The sequence below is a fragment of the Oryza glaberrima genome, chromosome 3 (genome assembly GCF_000147395.1).
Source record: "Oryza glaberrima chromosome 3, OglaRS2, whole genome shotgun sequence".
In the NCBI taxonomy this organism is placed as follows: domain Eukaryota; kingdom Viridiplantae; phylum Streptophyta; class Magnoliopsida; order Poales; family Poaceae; genus Oryza; species Oryza glaberrima.
In genome coordinates, this window is record NC_068328.1 from 4,976,404 (window position 1) to 5,000,170 (window position 23,767).

The 23,767-nt window shown below is 44.9% G+C and overlaps 4 protein-coding genes across 6 annotated transcripts; 3 read left to right on the forward strand and 1 right to left on the reverse strand.

Annotated features, from left to right (window-relative positions):
- The first annotated feature begins 3,928 nt into the window (after positions 1-3,928).
- LOC127765813 (uncharacterized) lies at positions 3,929-5,861 on the forward strand. The gene is made up of 3 exons (XM_052290774.1): positions 3,929-4,309; positions 4,708-4,874; positions 5,397-5,861. The coding sequence occupies exons 1-3, from the start codon at positions 4,042-4,044 to the stop codon at positions 5,607-5,609; spliced, it is 648 nt and encodes a 215-aa protein (XP_052146734.1). The 5' UTR covers positions 3,929-4,041; the 3' UTR covers positions 5,610-5,861.
- Positions 5,862-11,887: 6,026 nt separating this feature from the next.
- Positions 11,888-13,431, forward strand: LOC127768504 (cysteine-rich and transmembrane domain-containing protein WIH2-like). 2 transcript variants are annotated; one of them, XM_052294098.1, is made up of 3 exons: positions 11,889-12,108; positions 12,195-12,528; positions 12,708-13,431. In XM_052294098.1, exons 1-3 carry the CDS (start codon positions 12,060-12,062, stop codon positions 12,751-12,753), a joined length of 429 nt encoding a protein of 142 aa, XP_052150058.1. In that variant the 5' UTR covers positions 11,889-12,059; the 3' UTR covers positions 12,754-13,431. The 2 variants fall into 2 exon arrangements, with proteins under 2 accessions (XP_052150056.1, XP_052150058.1); XM_052294096.1 differs by lacking the exon at positions 12,708-13,431 and having other exon boundaries at positions 11,888-12,108; positions 12,195-12,651.
- Positions 13,432-15,598: 2,167 nt separating this feature from the next.
- Positions 15,599-17,806, forward strand: LOC127766480 (40S ribosomal protein S3a). Its single transcript, XM_052291516.1, has 6 exons — positions 15,599-15,730; positions 15,849-15,954; positions 16,762-16,899; positions 16,970-17,155; positions 17,251-17,451; positions 17,537-17,806. The coding sequence occupies exons 1-6, from the start codon at positions 15,672-15,674 to the stop codon at positions 17,633-17,635; spliced, it is 789 nt and encodes a 262-aa protein (XP_052147476.1). The 5' UTR covers positions 15,599-15,671; the 3' UTR covers positions 17,636-17,806.
- A 294-nt stretch (positions 17,807-18,100) lies between these two features.
- Positions 18,101-22,566, reverse strand: LOC127766479 (protein NPGR1). Of its 2 annotated transcripts, XM_052291515.1 has the most exons (7): positions 22,425-22,560; positions 22,153-22,351; positions 21,268-21,578; positions 20,908-21,181; positions 19,361-20,574; positions 19,125-19,272; positions 18,101-18,716 (listed from the first exon to the last, which is right to left on the reverse strand). In XM_052291515.1, the coding sequence occupies exons 3-7, from the start codon at positions 21,469-21,471 to the stop codon at positions 18,382-18,384; spliced, it is 2,175 nt and encodes a 724-aa protein (XP_052147475.1). In that variant the 5' UTR covers positions 21,472-21,578; positions 22,153-22,351; positions 22,425-22,560; the 3' UTR covers positions 18,101-18,381. The 2 variants fall into 2 exon arrangements, with proteins under 2 accessions (XP_052147475.1, XP_052147474.1); XM_052291514.1 differs by lacking the exon at positions 22,153-22,351 and having other exon boundaries at positions 22,425-22,566.
- Between the last annotated feature and the right edge of the window lie 1,201 nt (positions 22,567-23,767).

Sequence of the window (23,767 nt, forward strand, 5' to 3'; positions counted from 1 at the left end):
AATGGGCCTGGGCCTTTACAGTACTTCAGCCCAATTATGTTTTCAGCGTGGCCCGTTGTGATCCCTAGGGACTTAGGCGCTTTTTGCTTTGGCAATATGTACTCACAATGATGCGGCCCGATGCTGCTAAAATCCTTTTTAACGCGATTCAATAATTCTTTGGAATTACTATGATGCACGTCAAAAGGTGCCCGACGGAATGGTGTTATACCATTTTTGTAAGCTTTTTTAAGCTGCAAAAGCTGTTGGGTTAATTTGAGATGACTGGATTATTAGTAGTCATTCTCCTAGCATGTTATATGCTTATTTTGATTATGGTAAGGGTTATAGCCTAGGCTAATGAACCTCTTAATTACCATGATCTTTATCATATTTGGTGGATCATTTTAAGAGTTTCTTACTCAGATTCCTACCAAATATATCTATTTTTGGACCTTTTGAGTGTTTATCATTGGGTCCTTTTCATATTTTTTATCCTTGATATATTCAAGTGAGAAGCAGTCGGCTGGGTATTTTATTGAGTACCATGCATGCTTCGATATAAAATCACTCGGTCCTTGACTATATGTTTAGTTTTTCAATTAATCACATAGTCGGGGGCTACACCTAATTAGGTGCATCTACTCGATGCACCATGTTTTATTTTCGCCCTTCACAGTCTTTTAGCACTCGGCAAGCCGGAGCAAGTTGAATTGAAGCACTCGGATTATTGTTTTTTGTTTCAAGAAGATTATTTTGGTCAACTGCGAAGGTCTCGGGGGCTACTGTGGAGATTATGGTTACCCCATATCTACATGGCGGTTATATTCCAGCTGGATATACGGTACCAAATATAGATAGAATATCTTTATGAGTACTCGGGTTAGATTCTAAACTTGTATGTCAAGAAAATACCCGGGATCCTAGTCGGTTACGATTGTATTTTATCTGTAATCCCATATTCCGTTAGGATATAGACTGTACTTTGTAATACGGATCACTTCCCCTATATAAGGAGGGGTCCGGGTTCCTCTCGGGATGATTCTTTTTTTTCTCCCAATCATACAATCAATAACACACTCGGCGGAATCATCCCCGGACAGGAGTAGGGTATTACTTCTTGAATAAGAAGGCCTGAACCTGTATAAAATTCCTTGTTTCCAAACCCATCCACTTTTCTAGCTTGATAGCCACCCCCTTTATTATTACCGAAATCTTGTTTCGAGAAACAAGTATCCTGAATGCCTCCACCTCTAAACCAAGTATCACAGACAAAACACTTGTTACTGATTTATTAAGGGAAAATTTATTAAATACTGTGCTTTGCGAGTTGATTTTTGCTTGAATTTGTGATTCATTGTTGTTTTAGGGGTTACAGAAGAGGTGGAGGTTGGGAGCGAGGAGATGTTGTTTGAGCAACTTACTTCTCTGGCGAAAGAGGTGGCGATAGTGGAGTTGGTCAGGGATTACGCCACTGAGTGTGACATTAGTTTCCTCGGACAACGGCGACGGGGAGAGCAAGGAGGCCGCCGTCGTTATCCATGGCAGCTGGTGGAGAGGCGACGGAGGCCGACGGCGTGGGGGGAAACCCTCCTGCACCCACGTTGTCGCCGTCGACGCTGCTGCCGCCGCCGCCGCGTCGCCCGTCGCCGGTCGCCCGACCTCCTCCCGCCTTGCCCCGTTGGCCAGCTTGCCCAGACGGAGGAGAAAAATGAGAGAAAGGAAGTGAGAGAAGAGGGGAAAGAGAAAGAGTGATGACGTGGTCACCCTGACATGTGGGTCCCACGCTGACTCAGCTACCACGTCGGAGAAAACCGGGCACAAAACCAACCAAGGATCTAAAGTGAACGGTTTTGCAAGTTGAAGGATGTAATATATCTGGTTTTGTAGTTGGGAGACGATTTTGTATCTCAATGACAAATTGAGGGACCTTCGGTGTACTTTTTCCCCAAACGGCCCATGTTAGAGATTACTTGGACTGAACTATCAGATCCACATGCAGCCCAAGCCCATGAATGCATCCCCTCTCCCTGCCAAGGGCTCACTAATACCAAATCGTGTCTATTGAACGTCTGCTTTCTACTAAGGCTATGTTTAGTTCACACCAAACTTCTCCCAAACTCCCAGTTTTCCATCACATCACATCTAAAACTTTGTTACTCACATAAACTCCTAACTTTTTTTTCAAACTACCAACTTTTTTCTAAACTTCTCTACAGCCTCAAGAAGTCAAGAAGTAACGTAGTACACGACTCATGTCAACCGAGGCCCCGGCGCGATGTTTCTTCAGTTCATCGGCGCTTTTCAGACGACGCCCCTGGTTGAAGCAAATGAGGCGAGCAGCGAGCGACACGAGTGCCACGTTGCCGATCCTCAACAGAAAGAAAGGCGGTTTTAACTTGATCATTAATCCATCAACATTGAACAACGACGCTAACCATGGCAACAAAACAAACGGATACGTCCGCCATAACGCACGGGATCGCGCCTTCGCTAACCGAGTGCCGGGACCATGTACATTACACGTTATCGCATCCAGCCAGTGGGAGTTGTTGCAAGAACGGAAGCAGAGAGAGCTTCTCTGCTTTGCTTAGGCTCGCAGTTTCTTATCTCCAGGCGCATCGTCGCAGCCTTCACCTCATCGCTGTGCCAATCGCAGCGTCTGCGCGCCGCTACCCTTGAGCGAGAAGAAAGTGTGGAGGCGGACACTTGCTCGTGTCGCATTCGGGCCATTTCCATGGCGTCTTGCTAGATCAGGCTGCAGGGGAGAGGGGTTGGGATGGATGGATGGATGGATGGATGGGCACCGTTGCTTGAACACCAATCCAATCCATGCGTTGCCTGCTACATAATCGCTGATCATATATGCTCGTGTTGCAACGCGACAAGCGCTAGATCCACGGTGACACGCCCGTCTCAACCTAACCTATCGCTGGCCGCTGCGGATGCGTGTTCGGGGGCTTCTTCAGACTCTCGCCAGAGCGTGATGCGTGCTTGTTTGTTTAGATGAGACTAAAACTTAATTACCTATCACATTGAATGTTTGGACATTAATTATAAATATTAAACGTAGACTATTAATAAAACCCATCTATAATCGTGGACTAATTTGCGAGACGAATCTATTGAGTCTAATTAATCCATGATTAGCCTATATGATGTTACAGTAAACATTCTCTAATTATGGATTAACTAGGCTTAAAAAATTTGTCTCGCGAATTAGCTTTCATTTATGTAATTAGTTTTGTAAGTAGTATATATTTAATACTCTAAATTAGTGTCTAAATACAGATACTAAAGTTTCCCTGGATCCAAACACCACCTTAGCGTTTTCAGGGGCGTGCAAAGCTGCCGGTTTGTAGTAGTGAATTTAATATGGGGATCCGACCAAACCGGCTGCTTTGGGTGAAAGCAATGAGATAACCACCGCCGTGGACGCGGCCGGAGCGAGGAGAGGGGGAGAGATCGGATCGTCCGGGTTGGTTGCTTACTGCAGGCTCCGGTTAGAGGAGTGTCTGGCACTGCATGCTTTGCTCGGTTGCTCCGGGCAGTGGCCTGAAAGTCTGAAACTGTTTCGCTGATACACAGAATGGATTATGGACAGTGTTGCAAAGGCTTCCAGAGAGTGTGTGGGTCAGTGGGTCTTCGGGTGTGTCATGCGTGATTGAGTGAAGCAATTAAATGAACGAGATTGATTTGTTGTCTTCAGAAACTAATCAATCTCCTATGCAAAAAACATTGGGGAAAACAATGAGAACTGATGAGTGATGAAAGGGATGGTGATTGTCTTTTAGTAGGACGTTGCAAAATGAAAAATGTAAAAGAAAACCGAGCTACTCGCCTACTCGTACTGATTAATGGAAAATGCACTCTATTCGCCACGTATCACGTGTGCTCTCATATGAGTGGTACCAACCAAAACGCAGTATAAAACGCTAGCCACTTCCACCTGCGGCGCTCACTCGCCAAGCCTCTCGCAACCTTAGCTACAGTCCTACAGAAACAAAAGGAGAGCGCGATCAAGAAACGGGCGTTGCGCGACATCGGCGCGGGTCGGCGCAGATGGGCAACTGCCAGGCGGCGGAGGTGGCGACGGTGGTCATCCAGCACCCGGGCGGCGGCCGCACGGAGCGCGCGTACTGGGCGATGTCCGCGGGCGCCGTCATGGCGGCCAACCCGGGACACTACGTCGCCGCCGTGATCACCTCGCCTCCCGCCGCCGGCGCCTCCTCGGCCACCGGCGCCGCCGCGCCTGTCAAGCACCTCAAGCTGCTCCGCCCCGACGACACGCTCCTGCTCGGCCGCGTCTACCGCCTCGTCAGCTTCGAAGGTACGCACGTACTAGTACACACGCCGCGCCGTCTGCTCTGGTTGCATTGCGCGTGTGCCGCGCCGCGCGCACGCTTGCGCCTAAAAGTTGGTCAGATTCAGTCATTCGGATGTGCTCGCAAGCATGCTGCAATTGGCAGCACACTGATGATAAAGATGAGTTCGTGCCCGTCGCGCTCGCAAAAATTGCATTTTCTTTTTGACTAAAACGGCAGGAGAACCATTTACTCTACTTTTTTGGTGTCGTCTATGATCATCTCTCTTGCATTTCTGGAGTTCCATTGAAAGTTTGGAGGCATCTCCGATTAGTCTTCACTTTTTTCCCCATTATTTTGGTCCTGTCGCTTTTAGTTGCCAAGTGAACTGCATGATTGTGTATTCGTGTGCGTGTGTGACCAGAGGTGCTGAGAGAGTTCGCGTCGAAGCGGCATGTCAAGCTAAGCCGTGTCACGATCAAGGCCAAGGATGACGTGGAGGAGGAGACGAAGCCCGCCAAGCCTCGCCGCCGGCGAGGCAGCGGCGGCATCGCGCCAGAGGAGGAGTACTCCAGGCGGTCATTCGCAAAGGTAGTACGTCCAAGCCCAATGCATTCTCCCTGTTACGGAATTTCATTTGACGTTTGCTTGTACGTGCACCGTATCATGATATCATATCCCAACTGCTGGCTCCCAGAATCCCCTGTGATCTGACCCGTCGCCATCGGTGGATCAAATCTGAAGCCCTGATGAATCACGCGCAAATCGCCATTACTATTTCCAAACTATACTAGATTTTGCTTGCAACGTTTGACCACTCGTCTTATTCAAATGTTTTTTACAAATATAGAAAACGAAAAGTTATACTTAATGTACTGTAGATAATAAAGTAAGTCACAAATAAAATAAATAATAATTTTAAAAAATTTTGAATAAGACGAGTGGTCAAACGTTATAAACAAAAACTTAAGAATCTCTTATATTATGGGACGAAGGGAGTATCCTATACAGAACTATGTTACCTTAAACTGTCGACATGGCCATGGCAACAACTCTTCATGTCCTCGTGAATATCCAGTAAATCCACTCACTCTCAAGATTCCATCTGTCCAGGTCATGCGCCAGAGTGACGAGCCGGAGCCCGTGGCGAGGGCGAGCCCGTCCGCCGCGCCGAAGCCGGAGAGCGACATTGATGACCACGCCGACGGCGAGGCGGCCGAGCCGGACTGCGACCTGGAGGCGCTGCTGCCGCCGCACGGGGTGGTGTTCGGCCGGCGAGTCGCCCGGCAATGGAGACCGGCGCTGCAGAGCATCGCGGAAGGGTGAGGCCGACCCACTGGCTCAGGCTGGCCGACGGCGAGCCGGCTGCAAGACTTCGTCGTCGACTCGTCGTTTCCGAGCACACAGCGTAGTACTGCAGTTGTAGTAGAAAGTGAAGTAGTGACAAGTCTCACTGGACGTGTAGCGTGACAAGTCATGTAGAATAAAGCTACGAGTACCTTGTGGATATATCCAGCTGATGCATGTACGTATACTATGGATTGATGATGGGTGTAACGTGACAGATCGTATACTCCATTTAGTTTGCACCTAAGAGGCCTTGCATGTGTCCGAAATAATCTAGCTCTTACTGTGTCCAGACAGCTGATAAGCGAGAACAAAGCAATAAAAAAACATATTTAGGTAAAAAATATATATCTATATATTTATGTTATTAATGATTTAAAATCATGCTAAAAAAGACTACCATGAAAACCCTACAAAATCAACTACAAAATTAACTTTTAAATAACTGATAACAGGTTAGTAAATAGAAGACGAGAGACACCACGTATTGCTTCCAGTATTCGCAATGAAAGCCGTTCTTATTGAGTGGTTTCAAGTGCCGTATAAAAGGGAGGAATTCTATGGGATGGGATACCGTGCTAACAGGATCGCTCCCTCTCCACCTCTCTCCACCTCCTTAAGACGGGAGAGGCTGACGCCGGTGGCACGGAGACACTAAGTACAGATCCTTCTATCTGTGACGGGCTCTAATATGTTTAGAAATAGCGGGCCGTCATAAGGAAGTCATCTCAATCGGGCCGAAAAATGTCCAATTGAGATATGGTCGCACAGACATGTTAGATGGGCATAAAACTTAAGCCCGTCACAGATGACCCCGTTTGAGATAACATTCATATCTCAAACGGGCCTCAAGTTGTGGCCCGTCACAGATGACCATCATCTGTGACGTGCACCAACTTGAGGCCCGTTTGAGATAACAACTAGGCTCGTCACAGATGACTCATCAGTGACGGGCTATATACTTAATCTCTATCGGGCATTAACTAAAACCCGTCACCGATGACTATTTTTCCATTTTTCATATGAAATGTTTATATTTGTAAGTTGACTATAGCAAAATAATTTAGTGCAGTATAATAATTCATTTTATGAGTCAAAATAATTTTACGGGTAGTAAATGATTTCAAATAGAAAAATGTCAACAACAAAGTTGTATAACTTATCAATATTTACAACTTTTAGTTTGGTCATTTTCAATATAACATTTTTTTGAACAGTTTGAATTTGAATTTAAAAATATGACAACTTCAAACAACATTTTCAAATACTAAATGATTTCAATTGAAAAAGTCATCAACAACAAAGTTGAATAACTCATCAAGATCTAAAACTTTTATTTTTGTTATTTCTTCATCCGACGAAATGTTAGTAATATTATTCACAAATTTTACATATATGTGTTATAGTTTATAAAACCAGATAAGAGATATGTCAATTTTGTGAACAATGTTACTATTACTTTGTCGTATGAAGAAATGACCAAAATAAAAGTTTTAGATATTGATGAGTTATTCAACTTTGTTGTTGATGACTTTTTCAGTTGATATCATTTAGTATTTGAAAATGTTGTTTGAAGTTGTCATATTTTCAAATTCAAATTCAAACGGTTCAAAAAATGCTATATAGAAAAATGACCAAAATAAAAGTTATAGATTTTGATGAGTTATACAACTTTGTTGTTGATGACTTTTTCAGTTGAAGTCGTTCGCTGATCTAAAATTCTATTTGAACTTTTCAAACTTTGAATTTCAAATTTCGAATTGTTTAAATAGAGTCAGATGGAGAAATGACCAAAATAAAAATTTTGCACCTCGATGAGTTCTACAACTTTGGTTTTGGTGACTTTTCCATTTGAAATCATTTAATAACCCTAATTTGACATCCTGGCCTAGGGCATAATAGGATTAATAGAATATTCATACCAACATGTTACAACTACTTTTCCGGAAGCCAATCTCCAAAGAACTTTGACGTTAAGTGTGCTTGGTCTGGAGCAATTTCGGGATGGGTGACCGACCGAGAAATTTGAACTTATGCATAAGTTAATGCCCGCATAAGTTAATGCCCGTCACAGATAAGGGTCATCTGTGACGGGCGCTAGTTGTGGCTCGATTGAGATAGGTCATCTGTGACGGGCTATAGTTTGACTGGTCGTCTGGGTCAAAGCTATCGGTGACGGGCTTTACTTAGGGCCCGATTGAGATAGAATCATCCGCACACGAGTGAGGGCTAACCAAAAAATAAAATGTATTTATTTTTGGATTATACTCATTTGTGACGGGCATTAACTTATGCATAAGTTAATGCCCGTTACAGATGACTCATCTGTGACGGGCTATAGTTAATGCCCGTCACAGATAAGGGTCATCTGTGACGGGCGCTAGTTGTGGCTCGATTGAGATAGGTCATATGTGACGGGCTATAGTTTGACTGGTCGTCTGGGTCAAAGCTATCGGTGACGGGCTTTACTTAGGGCCTGATTGAGATAGAATCATCCGTGACGGCCGTTTGCCCGATTGAGATAGCTCTTCACATCAGTGACTTCTAGCATGTGACGGACGCCATGCCCGATTGAGATGGGGCTTACCGCCCGATTGAGATGAGGGTATCCGTTCTAGTGAGACGCAGCTCATCCGCTGCCCCTCCCCCCTTACCCCGTAGTTACACTAGCCACGGCTGACCATTGCGTCGCCCATGACGCCCCCTAGGCCCCAGTCGACGTAGCATCTCTGCCATGAGCTCCCTTGGCACAACCCTCCCGCCTAACTCTAGTGCCTCCTCCTCGGCGTCGACGCCGGATTGACGCGCCGTCGCCACTTGCGCATCCTTTCTCCAGTAGTGTTGTAGTTCCCATCACGACGCTGCTATGGGATGGCTCCCTCTCCGCTCAAGTCTCTCTCTCTCTCTCTCTCTCTCTCTCCCTCTCTCTCTCTCTCCCTACGAGCTTGGCTGCCACCGCTGGTTATGAGCTCCGGTGTGGCGTGGGGAATGGACGGCAGAGGACGCAGCCGCAGCGCCAAGCTCCGGTGTGGGACGTGGACGGTGGGGGCACCTGATACCTAGTGGAAATCACCTGACACCTGGTAGGTATCACTTGATAGTATCACCTGATACATGATAGTAATCGCCTGATACTTCATTGGTATCACTTGATACCTTGCAAGTATAACCTAATACGTGATAGAAATAGCCTGATACTTGATAGGTATCACTTGATACCTCGCAAGTATCACCTACTACGTGGTAGGAATCACATGATACCTGATAGGATCATCTGATACCTCGTAAGTATCATCTAATACGTGGTAGGAATCGCCTAATACGTGATAGTTATACCTGATACCGGTTAGGTATCGGAACATAAAACCTAACCAGTATCATCCCGTCCGAACGGGATTCCGTTGTATAGCAGCCCTCTATAAAAGCTAAGGCCACTCATCTAAAAGTATTCTTATATTATAAGTGACTTCAAATAACATCTTCTATTTTCTACGTCAGTCTTTTTTAAAAAAAACATGTCACTCTTGATTTTTGCACTAATACCAAAAATCCATAAACTAATATAAACTCACTACTCTCATCTCCCCCTCTTGCCCCACCCCTCTATGGGATTGACATTTGGCACCACTGTGCCTCCCTCTCGACAATGAGCTCTAACGCCACAACCTCTTCTCTCAAGTGAGAGACAAAGGACAGTGGACGCACGGACCAAATGAGGACGAACCTACGCGAGCTTCCAAATTTGGTGATGGATCTAACCATTTGCCATCACTGTGGTCCTTGCACTGCTAACTGTCACTCCACCTTAATCCTGGTTTGGGTTATCAACGATGGTGACAACTGCCGATGAGTGGTTTGTTGTAGCCGCTCCCCACGAAGGTTGCTACCATCGGTGGCCACCTACATCGTATGTCCTTGTCTAAGACAAGAAAACCCAAAAAAAAAATGCAGACCAACCCTATGATGGCAATAGCAAGTTCCTTCTAGTCGCATCCTCCCTGTAGATCTGCCCCCCTCTACCCGCTCTGCCTATCATCCCTCATCCCTCTTGATCTTCCTCTCCTCTCTCCAATCACCACTTTTCCCAACCGCCAAGAACAACTCAAGGGCATGTGGTGGGAAAGGCGAGACCTGATCACCGAACGTAGCTTGTGAGCCATGGCCTCAACCCTATAGGGCACATGTGCCATCGTACAAAGCACGAGAAGCCGCACAAGCAAACTACGTGGGCTTAAGCCGGAGGGACAACTCCGACTTGATTTAACAAAGCGCCACTCACTATGTCTTCGGGTTGTGAATGGCCTACCGAGTAAAGAATATCTATCTATAATGACACATGATAGCAGGGGATTGAGATCATCTATCTTCAAGTTACTGTGTCTGTCGACGTTTGATGTCTCGACTACGGTATTTGCATGGCATGAGGATCGTTGATACTAGGATATACGTGAGACTGAGGTAAAAGAGACGGAGGCGAGGGTTTTTATACAGGTTCGGGCCCCTGAATTGTCAAGTAATATTCCTAGATCCTGTTGGCCGAAGCCGGTATTGCTCTTATTCATGATAATCACACCAGTATAATATTTGGGGTAGCCTATCTAACTGTTGTCGACATAGCGGTCTGACGATCTGACTCGTAGTCGACAACAGGGTAGCCTTCCTCCTCGAATCCGTGCCCGGCGAGATCAGAGATAGCGCTTTCGTCTCTCCTGACAATATCTGGAGACACCGTAGGGTACTAGCCGTGCTTATCCCTAAAGTCGATATCCGACGGCGTGTCTTGGCGTATGTAGGCTTCTATGTTGTCTGTGTTGGGTGTTGATCCTCCTCCCTCTCCTCCTAGGGGGGCTTGTATTTATACCCATAGGCGCCCCCTTGTCCAAGTAGAACTAGGGAAACCAATATGGATACGATCTGAGTAGTCCTTGTCGTTTTCATGTAGAACTCTGGTTGTCTTTCCTTATCCGGAACTCCTCCTATATCCGAAGGTTGCTTCCGTATAGGACATGGTATATAGTGGGTCCTGCCGAGATTTAATCAACTATTATTAGGTATGTGGTATCCATAACCCTGACAATGTCTTTGACATAATATATGGGTTAAGGGTTTATTGGGTTCACATGTCAGTGACAAAGTCACTTAACTTGGTAGAAGATCTTGATTCATGCAGGTGCGCTCTCAGCCCTACGTATCGTCGACGTCATCTATTATCAATCTCAGCCCTCTCAAGTGCGAAATCTAATGCAAGTTTAGAGCACGAACAAGTGATGTATGCCTGCAGCGATTAGAATGTGAAAGATGCACAACGTTAATTTCTGCATACGGCCAACCGAAATTTCCATTTCGGAGCCCAGTTTTGTCCATGAGCGAGCCGGGTAGTGGCCGTCGGTTGGCCCGTCCACCATCAGGTATTCATGCTAGCTAGACACAGCTGCTACCTAGCGTGAGGCACTGCTCGAACTTTGTACTCGCCCGTGAGCTTGACAATTCAGGAAGCAAAGCCTCGCCAGCTTCAGCTAATTCCTCCCGGTCACTCGACTGCTGCTCGTCTCGCGTTGCAGCCTTGCAGGCCCGGTCCAAACGGCGAATACTCCAGCAACATACACGTGGGGATCTGGGTCTGGTCTCTGGGCTGAGCCATGATCAGAGAAAGAGCATTGCATTGGGTTTGCTCAGGGTTTCGTCAGTGCCGTTCGGGACGTGGAATGGATGGATGCGTGTGGGAGATGGGTTGGACTGGCAAATTAAAGCCACAGTGACATGACCTGACATGCGTGGTATGAGTATGACCGGTGATGCATGAGTGAGTGAGTTTAGTAAGTTTACCCTCCGGGCTGCAGCTGCAGCTGGTATCTGTGTCTGTGTGTGCACTGTGGCACGCGTGCACGCAGCGGCGATGCCTCGTGCCTTTTTGCGACAAGAAAAGTGCCTGCAGCATCCCCGGACGAAGCAAATTCCTCCATGCCGCGCAGTGCCCGAGTTTGGCGAAAGATTTTGCATGCATCATGCATGGCCTGGCATTGTACCCTTTTTACTCGTATGATAGTGGTACCCTTTTCCTCGTATGGTAGTGACTCGTCTCGTTTGCTTTCAAGACCGAGCAGGCTAGCCTAAGCAAAAAAAAGTCTGATGAAAAACCGTGTCAGTGCCGAGTCTCAAGCCTAGCCGTCCGGTTCTCCGTGTTCCTCGTTTAATTGTTGCCGAGAATAGCCATGGTTCCCTTGCCATTTGCGCGCAATGACCGCGACAAAATTAGCATAAACTCCGTCGTCGATCCGGTCTCGACCTCTCTCTCTCTCTCTCTTTCCTCCCCGTTTCTTGTCCTCCGAATCAGATCGAAACAGACAGCGGCCACCACATTCTTCCAGGTTCCAATCTTTGATTAGTTGGTTGCGTCTCTAGGCTGCAGCAACACGAGGTGATCGATCGATGAGCTACTACAATCCTCACGCCCATGTCGGCGTCCCCCCGCCACAAGGTCAAGACACTCAGACGTGCCAATCACAAGACTTGCAGATGTTATCTTGTTCCTGAACAAAAAATGCGGTTTGCTCTGATAACCAGGATACCCGCCGCCGCCGATGGATGCCTACGGGAAGGCCGGCGGCGTCGACGATCACCACCTCCACCACCAACATCATCAGTACCCGCCGCAGCCGCCGCCGCCGATGGATGCCTACGGGAAGGCCGTTGGCGTCGACGACCACCACCTCCACCACCAACACCATCAGTACCCGCCGCAGCCGCCGCCGCCGATGGGGTACCCGGGGGCGCACCCGTACCACCCTCCGCCACAGCCGTACGGATACCCGCCGCCGCAGATGTACCCGCCGCCGTACGCGCAGCCGCCGCCGCCTCCGCCGCACCGGCACGAGCGCCCCTCGTTCTGCCAGGGATGGTACGTGTACACAAACAACGTAATTAACCTCGCACCACACTGTCAAGCCTTGTGAATTCAGAATTCTGGTTTCAGGAGGGACACAACTCCAACACGTTCTTTTTAAAAAAAAAAACTTTCTGAATGCAGCTGTGATCACGTTTTTCTTGTATTCTGAATTCCCTTGTATACGTGGTCAGCCTCGCGGCCCTTTGTTGCTGCTGCCTCCTGGACGTATGCTTCTGACGACGAGGAGAGACGATCGAATTACCGAATGCAAAGCCCTGCTAAAATGGCGTGCTCGGAGGGAATCTACACGACGACGTACGTGGATGGTCCTTTCTACGTCATCGCAGGCTAGACTCTGGTTGGGTAGTACACTTGAATAGATTGTAGCTGTCGAGGTGCATGTATAAGTGGACATCTGGTTGTGTAACTTGTGCGTGACTATATGTTGTCTGGCTGGGATGATCGAAGAAGATTACTCAAATTCTGCTCCGGTGAAAACTTCATTGTTGTTACTTAGGTATTCGATCGCATTTCTTCTTGTTTCCTGGAAAACAAACTGTGTGTATAAGCCCGTCTTTTTTTTTTTGAAGCCTCAACCCTTCAAGTATAAGATGTAGTATCTGAACTCACACGCACGAACTCACACCACCACACGCACACTACACACAACCAAGATCTACGCAAATACCCAAAGGCTACACGTGGCTGAGAGATATGTGAAGTCAACTGGCTTCGCACGTGACAGGCATGTCACTCTGACCAATGTGGCACATTCACGTGTGAGGCTGCAACAGAAGGAAAGGGGAATAAAACCCCAGTGCGAAACCCGCGTCGAGCGGCGCTCGAACACGGGTGGTGGGCGCTCCACCGAGCGGCCCAACCACCGAGCCAATGGCTCGTTCGCGTGTATAAGCCCGTCTTATCCTAACTGCAAAGCCCAAAACCCGCTATAGCGCAGACAGGTTGCAATTGGCAATTGGCTAGGCGCTACCACCCATAGACCAGGCCCATCACACGTTTTTCGTTCCTTCTTTTCGGACAGAACGATGTCGTCGAGTCCAAACAAACTAATACTCCAAAAGGGGAGTAGTATTTTCTAGTGATTGATTAATTTTTATAAGGGCCCCTTTGAATCGCAGGGTAGAAAAAACGGAGGAATAGGAAAAACACGGGATTCTGACAGGAATTAAAGTGTAAAACAGAAGATTGCAAAACACAAAAAAAACACAGGAATTGTCGTTTGATTGGAGCGCATGAAAAACGCAGGAATCGGATGAGAGAGATAGACTCAAAGGAAATTTTCCAAGAGGTTGGAGCTCTTGCTAAATTTCCTCCAAAATCCATATGCAATGTGCCATTCCATAGGACTTTCATAGGATTTGGAAAGCTTCAATCCTTTGAATCAAAGGGCCAAATAGAAAAATTTCCTATAGGATTTGAATCCTATGAAATTCCTACATAAATCCTTTGATTCAAAGGGGCCCTAAGTGTTAACGGTTATCGGACAGTGAAGACGACAATGACGAAGCCCGAACGGTCGCTTGACCTAGCCGGAAGGTGGCTCCACCACAGATGACACGGGGTCTTTGTCACAGCCGTCGTTAGGATTGAGGCGAGAACGAGCAAGGGTGACGATGACGAGTGCGAGGCGAAGCAATGGAGTGCATCATGCAAACTAGGTACTCGCATCTTCTTGAGCTCTCATGTTAGCTATTCCCTCCGTACAAGACGTTTTGACTTTGGTCAAAGTCAAACTGTTTTAAGTTTAACTAAGTTTATGTGTAAATATAGCAATATTCATAATACTAAATTAGTGTCATCAAATCAATAGCTGAATATATTTTCATAATAAATTTGTCTTGGGTTGCTATTACTACTTTTTTCTATAATTTTGGTCAAACTTAAAGTCAATCTGTTTTAACCAAAGTCAAAACGTCTTATAACCTGAAACGGAGGAAATACTTCGTTTGGTGCTTCGTTGCCGCACAAACATGTTTAAGGTCATATTAGTGCTCACATATCTATCCAGACCCTTTACTTCTAATTTGGTCTCATGCGAATCATGGAGGTTTCTTTTTTCTGTTGTGATGTCAATTGGTTTCAGCTCTACATTTGGAGATTTTCATACATATCTTGGGATTTTATCATATGACCTAGACTTAGATTTTCTGTAAATGCACTTCATGAATGTTTTATGTATGATTCTCTAGGGCAAAAACTAGGATGTGGATGCCATGATGTTGGATTTTGATCTAAAGTAGTACTTTGCTTTATAATGGGTAGGGAGTACACATCAAGATTATGTGGGAAGTCTTCTAAAGTTAGTATCAACCAGTACCCTAAAAGACAACAGGGATACACGATATACACGATAGACTCTTGCTGCTACATTTTTAAAAAATAATTGTGTGGAGTTAACTTTCTGGACCTAAGTTTAATGTGTTCGTTGGGGAAGTGAATTTCATGTTGGATGTTGGAGTAAGTAGCTTCCTTTGTAGAGGACATATACGGTGAAAACGAACTAAATGTTGAAAACTCATAAAAATCATATCTAAAAGTTTTGTAAATTCAAGAAAAGTTTACTAGAGACAGGTATAGATATGAAATACATCATCACCAAATGTTAAATCCAAATTCAAGTTCGATTAAGAGAAAAAAAGACAAAATTCGGATGAATTACTATTCACCCAAAACTTGTCTTCTTTTTCTAAATAAAATTGAGTTTGAACTTGAGATTTGGTCAGAATGTATTTCATATCTACACCCATTACTAATATTTTTTTTCATAAATTTATAAAAATTTTTAGATATGATTTTTACGAATATCCAATACTTAACTTGTTTTCACTCATATGTCATCTTATTTGTAGGAAATGATTTTTACTTCTAGAGAATGTTAATATGCAGCATGGGCCTAATAGCATTCCTGGATCACTAAAGTGGGCCGTCCAAAGGTGACTCGAATGGGCCTTTACGCATCGTAGCCGTCCATCTAGTGGAGCGCCAAATCCAACCGTACGATCAAATGCCAGAACCCTCAAACCTCCTCGCGTATATAAAAGCTCCCCGGGTCGATCCGGAGATAGGGTTTCTCCTCGCCGCTTCCACCTCTCTCGCGCCGCCGCCGCCGCCGAGCGCCTGGAGCAGCGTCAGCCATGGCCGTAGGTAAGAACAAGCGCATCTCCAAGGGGAAGAAGGGATCCAAGAAGAAGACGTGAGTGCCCTCCTGCCCACCGTTCTCTCCTCCTCCTCCTGCTTAGAGATCCAAACCCCTTCATTTTTACTCGCTAGTCGCTACATGGGTTGTTGATGCAGCTTTGCATTTCTTGCAGCGTCGATCCCTTTGCTAAGAAGGACTGGTATGATATCAAGGCCCCGTCGGTGTTCAATGTGCGGAACATCGGCAAGACCCTCGTGTCCAGGACACAGGGTACAAAGGTATGAGCACCGCTTCCTTGTTCTTGGCCGTTGTATAATTCTCTGTTGTGTTTGCGCTAAGTGTTTGCTGCCTAACCCTTCCTGTGAACGAAGGGATCTATACGACCTTGACATTCTCAACTCGCCATGTGATGGATTTTGCAAATTTTGTAACTTTGCTATGTGTGTGTGTGCACTGCGTATGGTAGGATTGATCTATATGCTGTACTAAGGGCTAAGATAGCATGGGAAATATATGATGTATTATTAGCATGTTAGTTCCATTTTTGTTCCTGATGAGAGGTTACAGATGCTGGTTTGGATGAGCTTAGTTATTCCGAATAGATTTGTCTTCTGGTTTAGCTTGTCTAGTTGTACCTCCCAATTGTTTATTTCATCAAACGTCAAACAGCGTGGTTCAATTGTTGAGAGCTTCCTTTAGTGTGGGATTGAGTTTGTCTTCTAGTTTCACTAATTTGTGTGTTTACCTGCCTTTGTTTTTCTGGTTATGCACTATGCAGTATTAGTATGCATAATAAAACATAATGCCATATTGTTGTTACTTGTTAGGGATTCTTGTGCTGTTTTAAGACGTCTGTATAACTGTACTGCAATGGGTACAAACATTCTTCACTGTAGAGTTTTGGGGTTGCCATATGTAGGATATATGAGTAATTTTGTTCATATATTTGATGGTTACAGTGCTTCAATTGTAGGTATTATTTTAATTTGTCTGTTCATCATGCTTTAGGTCTGTCAACCTCTAAACCTGTAGCTGTCATAATTTATGATATCATCTGCTGATTCTCAATATTTCTTTCGTTTTAGATTGCTTCTGAGGGCCTAAAGCATAGAGTGTTTGAGGTCTCCTTAGCTGATCTCCAGAACGATGAGGATCAGGCGTACAGGAAGATCAGACTTCGTGCTGAGGATGTGCAAGGGAAGAACGTGCTCACCAACTTTTGGGTAATTATTCCTTCATAGGAGAAAATTACTTCTATTAGATTTATTTTGTTGCTAACCAGTTCTATTGCAGGGCATGTCGTTTACTACCGATAAGCTCAGATCACTTGTTAAGAAGTGGCAGACACTGATTGAGGCTCATGTGGATGTCAAAACCACAGACGGCTACATGCTGCGTCTGTTCTGTATCGGCTTCACCAAGCGGCGGCCTAACCAGGTGAAGAGGACTTGCTATGCTCAAGCGAGTCAGATCAGACAGGTAATTTCATTTCCAAGGTCTCTTACTGATTGATGTATATTGGTCCACTGTTGAGCAGCTGCTATATTTACTGTCTTTGATTGCAATCTGCCCAGATTCGTCGCAAGATGGTTGAAATCATGGCCAACCAGGCTTCAAGCTGTGATTTGAAAGAGCTAGTTTCAAAGTTCATTCCTGAAGTTATTGGGAAGGAAATTGAGAAGGCGACATCCAGTATTTTCCCCCTTCAGAATGTGTTTGTCCGCAAAGTGAAGATTCTAAAGGCCCCGAAATTCGACCTGGGGAAGCTCATGGAGGTGACTGTTGCATTCAGTACCGTTTCATTTCAGGCTTTATGTTGTGTCAATCAACAAACTTGACATGACTTGTCTCTTGTTCCAGGTGCATGGTGACTATGCCAAGGAGGACATCGGTACGAAGCTTGATAGGCCTGCAGAAGATGAGGCCATGGCCGGGCAGGAGGTCGCTGCTGCCGAGTAGAGATTATCACTTATTTTGCTGCCCGTTTATTTAGACAACAAGTAAACAGCTATCTAGTTGTGGATCGTGAACATCCTAGCCTGTGTCAATGGCAGATATTCTGAATAGTTTGTTGGGATTACTTGCCAGCTGCATATTTGCTTTCTGATGAGAAATGAATGTTTTTGAGTCTATGCGTTTGCTTTGTTTGGTCTTGATGAAGTTGTTAAGAATTTTGAAGTAATTGTTTGGTCTGGAGTAGTTGTTTTGATCCTGGCAGTCTTTAATTTCTTTGCTTGCTTTTGCAACCTGATAAAAAGGCTGTACTCGCCATTGATCCGTGGGAAGGTATAAGCCGCGTAGCTGTGAGTTATCAGTTACCACAGAAATGTCGAAGTGCAATGCATGTAAAGTAAAGAACGCCAAATGTTTTTTTGGGCTGCATGATGATATATGGACCGTTGTCTTCTACAAATTCTACAAACCTGATCCACAAAATAATAAATCACCTCCATTCAATGGGAGAAAAAGGCTATGCATAACATTATTTTTCCCTTGATAAAGGCAGCATGCTTCATTCGATTGCATTTTTCCTACATCTTTCAAAATCTAAGAACGAACAAAATTGGTAAGGACGTCAACAGAAAGACGCTCACAGTTGCAAGTTTGCAACTAGATCCACATAATTTCTGATTTCTACAGAATGCGTTGCCACAGTTTGAGAAGTGAGAGGTAATTTCTACAAGGAATCCTGGGCTATTGCGTTCCTATTGCAGCATGATGGGGAGGTGCTCTGAGAAGTCCTGTATCGGCGATAACTCCTGGAGCTCGTAGGCTGCCTGGAAGCAGTCGGCCGCTTCAAGCAGTGATCCTTCAGATTTCAAGACGAGTCCAAGGCGCAGCCAGGCTTGATGGCTTGTGGGTTCCAAACGGAGGGCATTACGGAGGAACGTTCTTGCGATCGACAATGATTTCCCTCCAAGAATGGTTAGAATTCCTGCCATGCAAACCATGCTTGGGACATAGTCTGGATCGATGGAGAGGGAGAGCGAGAACGCCGTCAGGGCTTCCTGGTGCAAGGACTGAGCCTGCAATATAAGGCCTGCAGCGGAGGCTATCATGTTAGCATTTTCCAAAATCATAAGCCGTGAAATGAATTACTACTATGTTAGATGACCATAGTACCAAATAATCTGAAAGGTGCATTCCCCCAGTTTTGTTTTTTTTGGGTTTAATTTTGCTCAGACACATTGACTAAAGTCTGCCAGTCACAACAAAATTTTACCAAGCACTAATAATATAGCTTGAACTAGTAACACGAGTACACGACACCATCGATCATGTTTCAGGGGAAGGCCTATCTTCTTCTGGATGCAGCCAAACTCAAACTTCTTCTGTATGGCCAAGGCAGAACCTGATTTTCTGGAGGTGTTTGCAAATGAACCCAATCTAACATTGAGGTTCTTTATGCTGCACATAAATATATTTTGAAGTGCTTGAGAATATTTACCTCTGACATGGCAGCACTTGGGAGAGAAAGAACTGATAGATTTGGCTTTGTCAAGACAGACATTTGAGTCATGCCATGATTCAAGCTTCGTGTATATTGACGCCAAATCTAACCATGCTTCCATCTCTAAATTCTGTAGGGATTTAACCTGCAAAGGCCAAAGTGTATAAGAAAGAAGAATACAACACAAACATTTTGAGTTCCAAAAAGAGGTGAAAGGGACAATGTGATCGTACCTTGTCATAAGGGGTCTGCTTCCAGATTTCTTTCTTTGCTTGGATTATTGCAAGCAAACTCCGAAATGATTCTACTGCAGACTTGAACTGTCCACGTGAGGCCTGAATGTGTGCTTTTAGCCTCAAAATTCCCATCTGATCCTCTTTCTCAGCCTCATCTATTGCAATATTTGCTACTGCTTCGGCCTCTTTTAAATTTTGCTGAGCAGATAACACAAGAATCAGTAACTTCCAGGCACTAACTAAACTTCCCATCACCATCTCAACGCATTCTGTTGCACTTTCAACAGCTGCATTCAGTTTACGCTGCATTGCATTTTCCCAAGCAAGGCTATACATAATTTCAGGGCTATACTTTGCCATTGCAGCAGCATCCTGTAGCAACCTCAGTGCTTCATCTTGTAATCTCAATTTTTCTGCATGAGAAGTGGAGGATCTAGCAAAAGGTCCATAGCAAACACCAAGAAGATGGTTTACAACACTGACAAAATGGAAATCATGCTTTCTGAAAGACTTCATGGCTTTATCTGCAAATTTTATTCCTTCAGAAGCACGCTTTGGGTTCTTACAACATAGTTTGGCTCCTAAAAGAAGAGATGGAATATGAGGCTTCCCTTTCCTTTCTAATACGTTGAAACCGTTCCTTATAATGTTTAAGGCGCTATCATCCATGCCAGCTGCACTGTAGCAGAGCGCAAGAATATACCATCTTTCTGATCGGTTATAGGTTCCAGGCAACAACATTTCCAGATGGCTAGCCAAGATTTCATAATGGCCTGATAATGAGAGTGCAAACATCAAATGGTTCACAAGGTCAGGATCCCACTTTATTTCTTGAAGGGCTAACTTTTTTGTAAGTATCAGCAACAACAAAATTGCTTCCTCCATGTTGTTCCTAGGAGTTGCTGGCTTGTGTTGATCAAATTCTTGAGTAAACTTCACTTGAGCACCACAATACAGCAGAGTCACTGCTAAATCTTTTTGTAAATTTGCAGACCTTTGAGAATCCAAATTCCATGGCTTTGCAAGAGCCCTCCTATATGCGATGATGGCTTCCTCACAACAACCACTCCTCATCCAAAGCTTAGGAAGATATTCTAGGGCAGAGTGGAAAATGTCTATCAACTTACACTCTTCAGAAGTACCTTCGGGGACACCATATGGCCATGCAGACTCGACAATGTCTATGATGGTTCTGCATTCTTCTGCAGCATCTGCCATTTCAAGATAAAATAAGAGTAAAATTCCTATTGGATGTGACATAGCTCTTCCAAATGAGAGATGATCAGTAGAAATAATCACTCCTATAATGTAAACAAAAGTATCACAACAATTTGGATTTGTCCAACACATATGTTTCCACTTCTGTTTAAAGTCTTATTAACTAAGATGGTAGCCCACGTACATTAGAGTAACAGTTCTTTTCCCAGGGCTTGGAGTTGCCCTCCAAATTTCATATGGCAAAAGTTAAAGTTCAAAATGAGAAAACATACAAATCGTTTTCTAAAGAAGAAAAAAAAAACATAGGGAAAGAATCTGGTCAGTACCTGTCACTCTACCAAGACCTTCCAAAGACTTCGCTTTAAGCAATATGGCCTCGAGAAGCAAACTTACAGAGTGCATAGACATATGCATCAGCATTCCATTCACTTGTGAGGTTTTCTTTCGTGAACGTGGAGGACCTCTAGGCTTGACACTGTCAGCAATAGCAGTAGTCATTCGTGGCATCAGGCTTCTTATATCAATTCCCTGAAGAACTTGCAATGCTGCATCAAAGTTTCCTCTCTGATGTTCCAGTCTACCCAGCAATGCCCGGGCTTCCTGTTACATTAGCCACAATGAATACAACACTGAGGAAACCAGAAATATAGCTTATCTTCTCGGAAGAGGGAAGGATTCAGACAAACCTCATAATTTAGTGAAAGGGTCTCTCTCAGGTCTGATTCCACTTCGCTTACTTGGTTGTCATCAGGAGTTGATTCTCGATTTCCTATCCTTGAAGAAGAACCAGTTGCTGAGTAATCCCGCGTCGCAAGAGATTCAGGCGATCGAGGCATTTCTTCAAACTTGGATTGGTCCCCGCTACAACTGCATAACATAATTGCCGGCATTTTCTGCTGTGCTGATGATTTACTGTAGATAAATATCTATCTCTCAAGATCTCCCCACCAGACCAATGGGATTAACCAGTCATCAAGTATATAATATACTATAGAACCTGACAAGTAAAAATGGAAGGTGCTTAGTGCACATTTTAAGTAATCATACCCTAATAATTAATTAAAGAATAGAGCTGTGGTGCTCTGATGAGTAAAAGCCGGGATGTTTTATTCCATTATCTAAAAAAAGAATACAGCTGTGGTCCTTGATTCTTGAACTTGCTAGTCTGATGTCATCCTGGTCACTAAACTCTGAAATGCATATTTAGGACTCTAAAACTTGTTGAACTTGTCGGCTTCACTAATTTGATTGGGCTATGGTGGCTTGGAGAGGCGAGTCGGAGGTGGCCAAAACAGAGCACGCGGCGGCGCTGACGGCAATCCCGAGCTCCAGCGGCCAATTTGCAGGGGCGGATCCAACTTGGGACATGGGGGTTTGGGGGAACAAACAACAAACTGTTTGTTACTTGTATTAACGTTAAGGCTCTGAAATTAAGAGAAGAGCTGAAGAACTTCTTCCAGAATCCAGATCTAGAAGAGAAGCTAGGATTAACGAACGCAAGCAAATTCCAGACAGAAGTAGTCCCGGCGGGAGAGAGAGATGAATTCTGAGGAGGATACGTGGGTGCTCACCTGCAGGATCCCCTCCCCTCCCCTCCCCTCCCCTGCTCTGCTCGCCACCTCCCCTGTTCAGCCGCGAGATGGCGCAAGGAGCGAAGCATCCGAGACGGAGATTTTCTTTCTTTTATACGCAAGGAATGGAAGGGGAAGATACTCAGAATGCTCCAACTTTTATCCCAATATTTTACTACTTCAAAACTATTGGATATTCCTATACGATAACCGGTAACCCATGTATCAAAAGAAATTAACAAACACACCTAGTGATTGTATCGACAACAAACCTTTTGGACCCGTCTAGGGTATCGCAGATGTTATGGTGCAGCTCTTGTGTTCTCCGCGACCGCGCTCACCCTCTTTGTTGATAAATTTGACATTGTGTCATTCCCTAGTGTCCAGCGTTTACTTGGTAAAAAAAAAAACTTTTTCAGACCACCAACATGGCAACATATCTAAGGGGAAGCTCCTCCCTTCCCTTAGAAAGGGAAGAGAAGTGCAATCTTACATTATCCTCCCTTTTTGCTATGTTTTGCTCATGATTTGTTTACAAATATGCCCTTATCATTTACACTTTGATACTTATATAGCCAGCCTGGCTTTACCGCACCTTTCTGTAAGTGTAAAAAAGCTTGGTAGCTTTACTAATGAAGGGCCATCGTATTTATTGGCCTCCTTTGTGCTAGGTGCACTGCCATGTGAGAGAATGGATTAGGATTCTGCAGTCAAAATTACGCGACTTTGTCACTAACATGTAGACCCGATGATTCTTGGGTCCACATGTTAGTGATAAAGACACCGTGTATTCTACTAGAGAGGATCTCAATCTGCGAGAGAATATGTCTCTTTAAAAATAAGAAAAAAATGGAGAGAGAGAGAGAGAGAGAGAGAGAGAGAGAGAGAGAGAGAGAGAGCAGGTGAGAACTGGAGAAGAGGAAAAGAAGGAAAGAAAAAAAGCTGGCAACGCAGTCATTCTGCCATGATTCCAGCTCCAATCACTAGGACGGCTACTCTTTGACATTTTCGGCCCCCTTCCAGACCTGTCACCGTGCTGCCATTGGTTCGCTAGAACCAAATCAATCCAGGCTTCGGAGTCGCTGATGCTAGTGATTTTTACTACTGGACTCATCATGGTAATATTATCATGCTTGCAGATTGCAACACTGCGATGTTCTCATGGTGCTCATTTTAGTGGAGACAATGGAGTACTGCTGCTACGTGCAAACTCTGCAAGTCACGTGACCATTTGTTCCCCGCCATTGACAGTTACCGGTCATGGACACAAGATGCCACATTGCATTCTCGCAGAACACGCATGGCCAAGGAACAAGAATCCTATGTTCAGCTATTTTTGAGTCCAAAACATGGTGTCCTGTGTCCTAGTCCTGGGTTTATTGTGGCCGTTGAGAGAGTGAGGAGAATTTAGGTGACCTAGGATACCTTTCGGTGTTAAATAAGTGTTTTAGTGTAAAGCACATGCTTATCATTTAAGGGGTTAGTGTGACGCTCCTTAATTGAGTGAAATATCAGCATAGCCGCATAGGTGCATATAAAAGATGGCTATTTATGCAGAACGTTGTACATGGTACTGACTGACTGTGCAAGGTTAGCCGGCTAGCATCTACTCTTC

Coding starts and splice junctions, on each gene's coding strand:
- LOC127765813 (XM_052290774.1), top strand. CDS start 4,042: ATGGGCAACTGCCAGGCGGCGGAGGTGGCGACGGTGGTCATCCAGCAC. Junction 4,310..4,707: donor CCGCCTCGTCAGCTTCGAAG/GTACGCACGTAC, acceptor GTGTGTGACCAG/AGGTGCTGAGAGAGTTCGCG. Junction 4,875..5,396: donor CCAGGCGGTCATTCGCAAAG/GTAGTACGTCCA, acceptor CCATCTGTCCAG/GTCATGCGCCAGAGTGACGA.
- LOC127768504 (XM_052294096.1), top strand. CDS start 12,060: ATGAGCTACTACAATCCTCACGCCCATGTCGGCGTCCCCCCGCCACAA. Junction 12,109..12,194: donor CGGCGTCCCCCCGCCACAAG/GTCAAGACACTC, acceptor TCTGATAACCAG/GATACCCGCCGCCGCCGATG.
- LOC127766480 (XM_052291516.1), top strand. CDS start 15,672: ATGGCCGTAGGTAAGAACAAGCGCATCTCCAAGGGGAAGAAGGGATCC. Junction 15,955..16,761: donor CCAGGACACAGGGTACAAAG/GTATGAGCACCG, acceptor CTTTCGTTTTAG/ATTGCTTCTGAGGGCCTAAA. Junction 17,452..17,536: donor ACCTGGGGAAGCTCATGGAG/GTGACTGTTGCA, acceptor CTCTTGTTCCAG/GTGCATGGTGACTATGCCAA.
- LOC127766479 (XM_052291514.1), bottom strand. CDS start 21,471: ATGCCGGCAATTATGTTATGCAGTTGTAGCGGGGACCAATCCAAGTTT. Junction 19,273..19,360: donor AGCAGACCCCTTATGACAAG/GTACGATCACAT, acceptor TGGCCTTTGCAG/GTTAAATCCCTACAGAATTT. Junction 18,717..19,124: donor CAAGTGCTGCCATGTCAGAG/GTAAATATTCTC, acceptor CCTCCGCTGCAG/GCCTTATATTGCAGGCTCAG.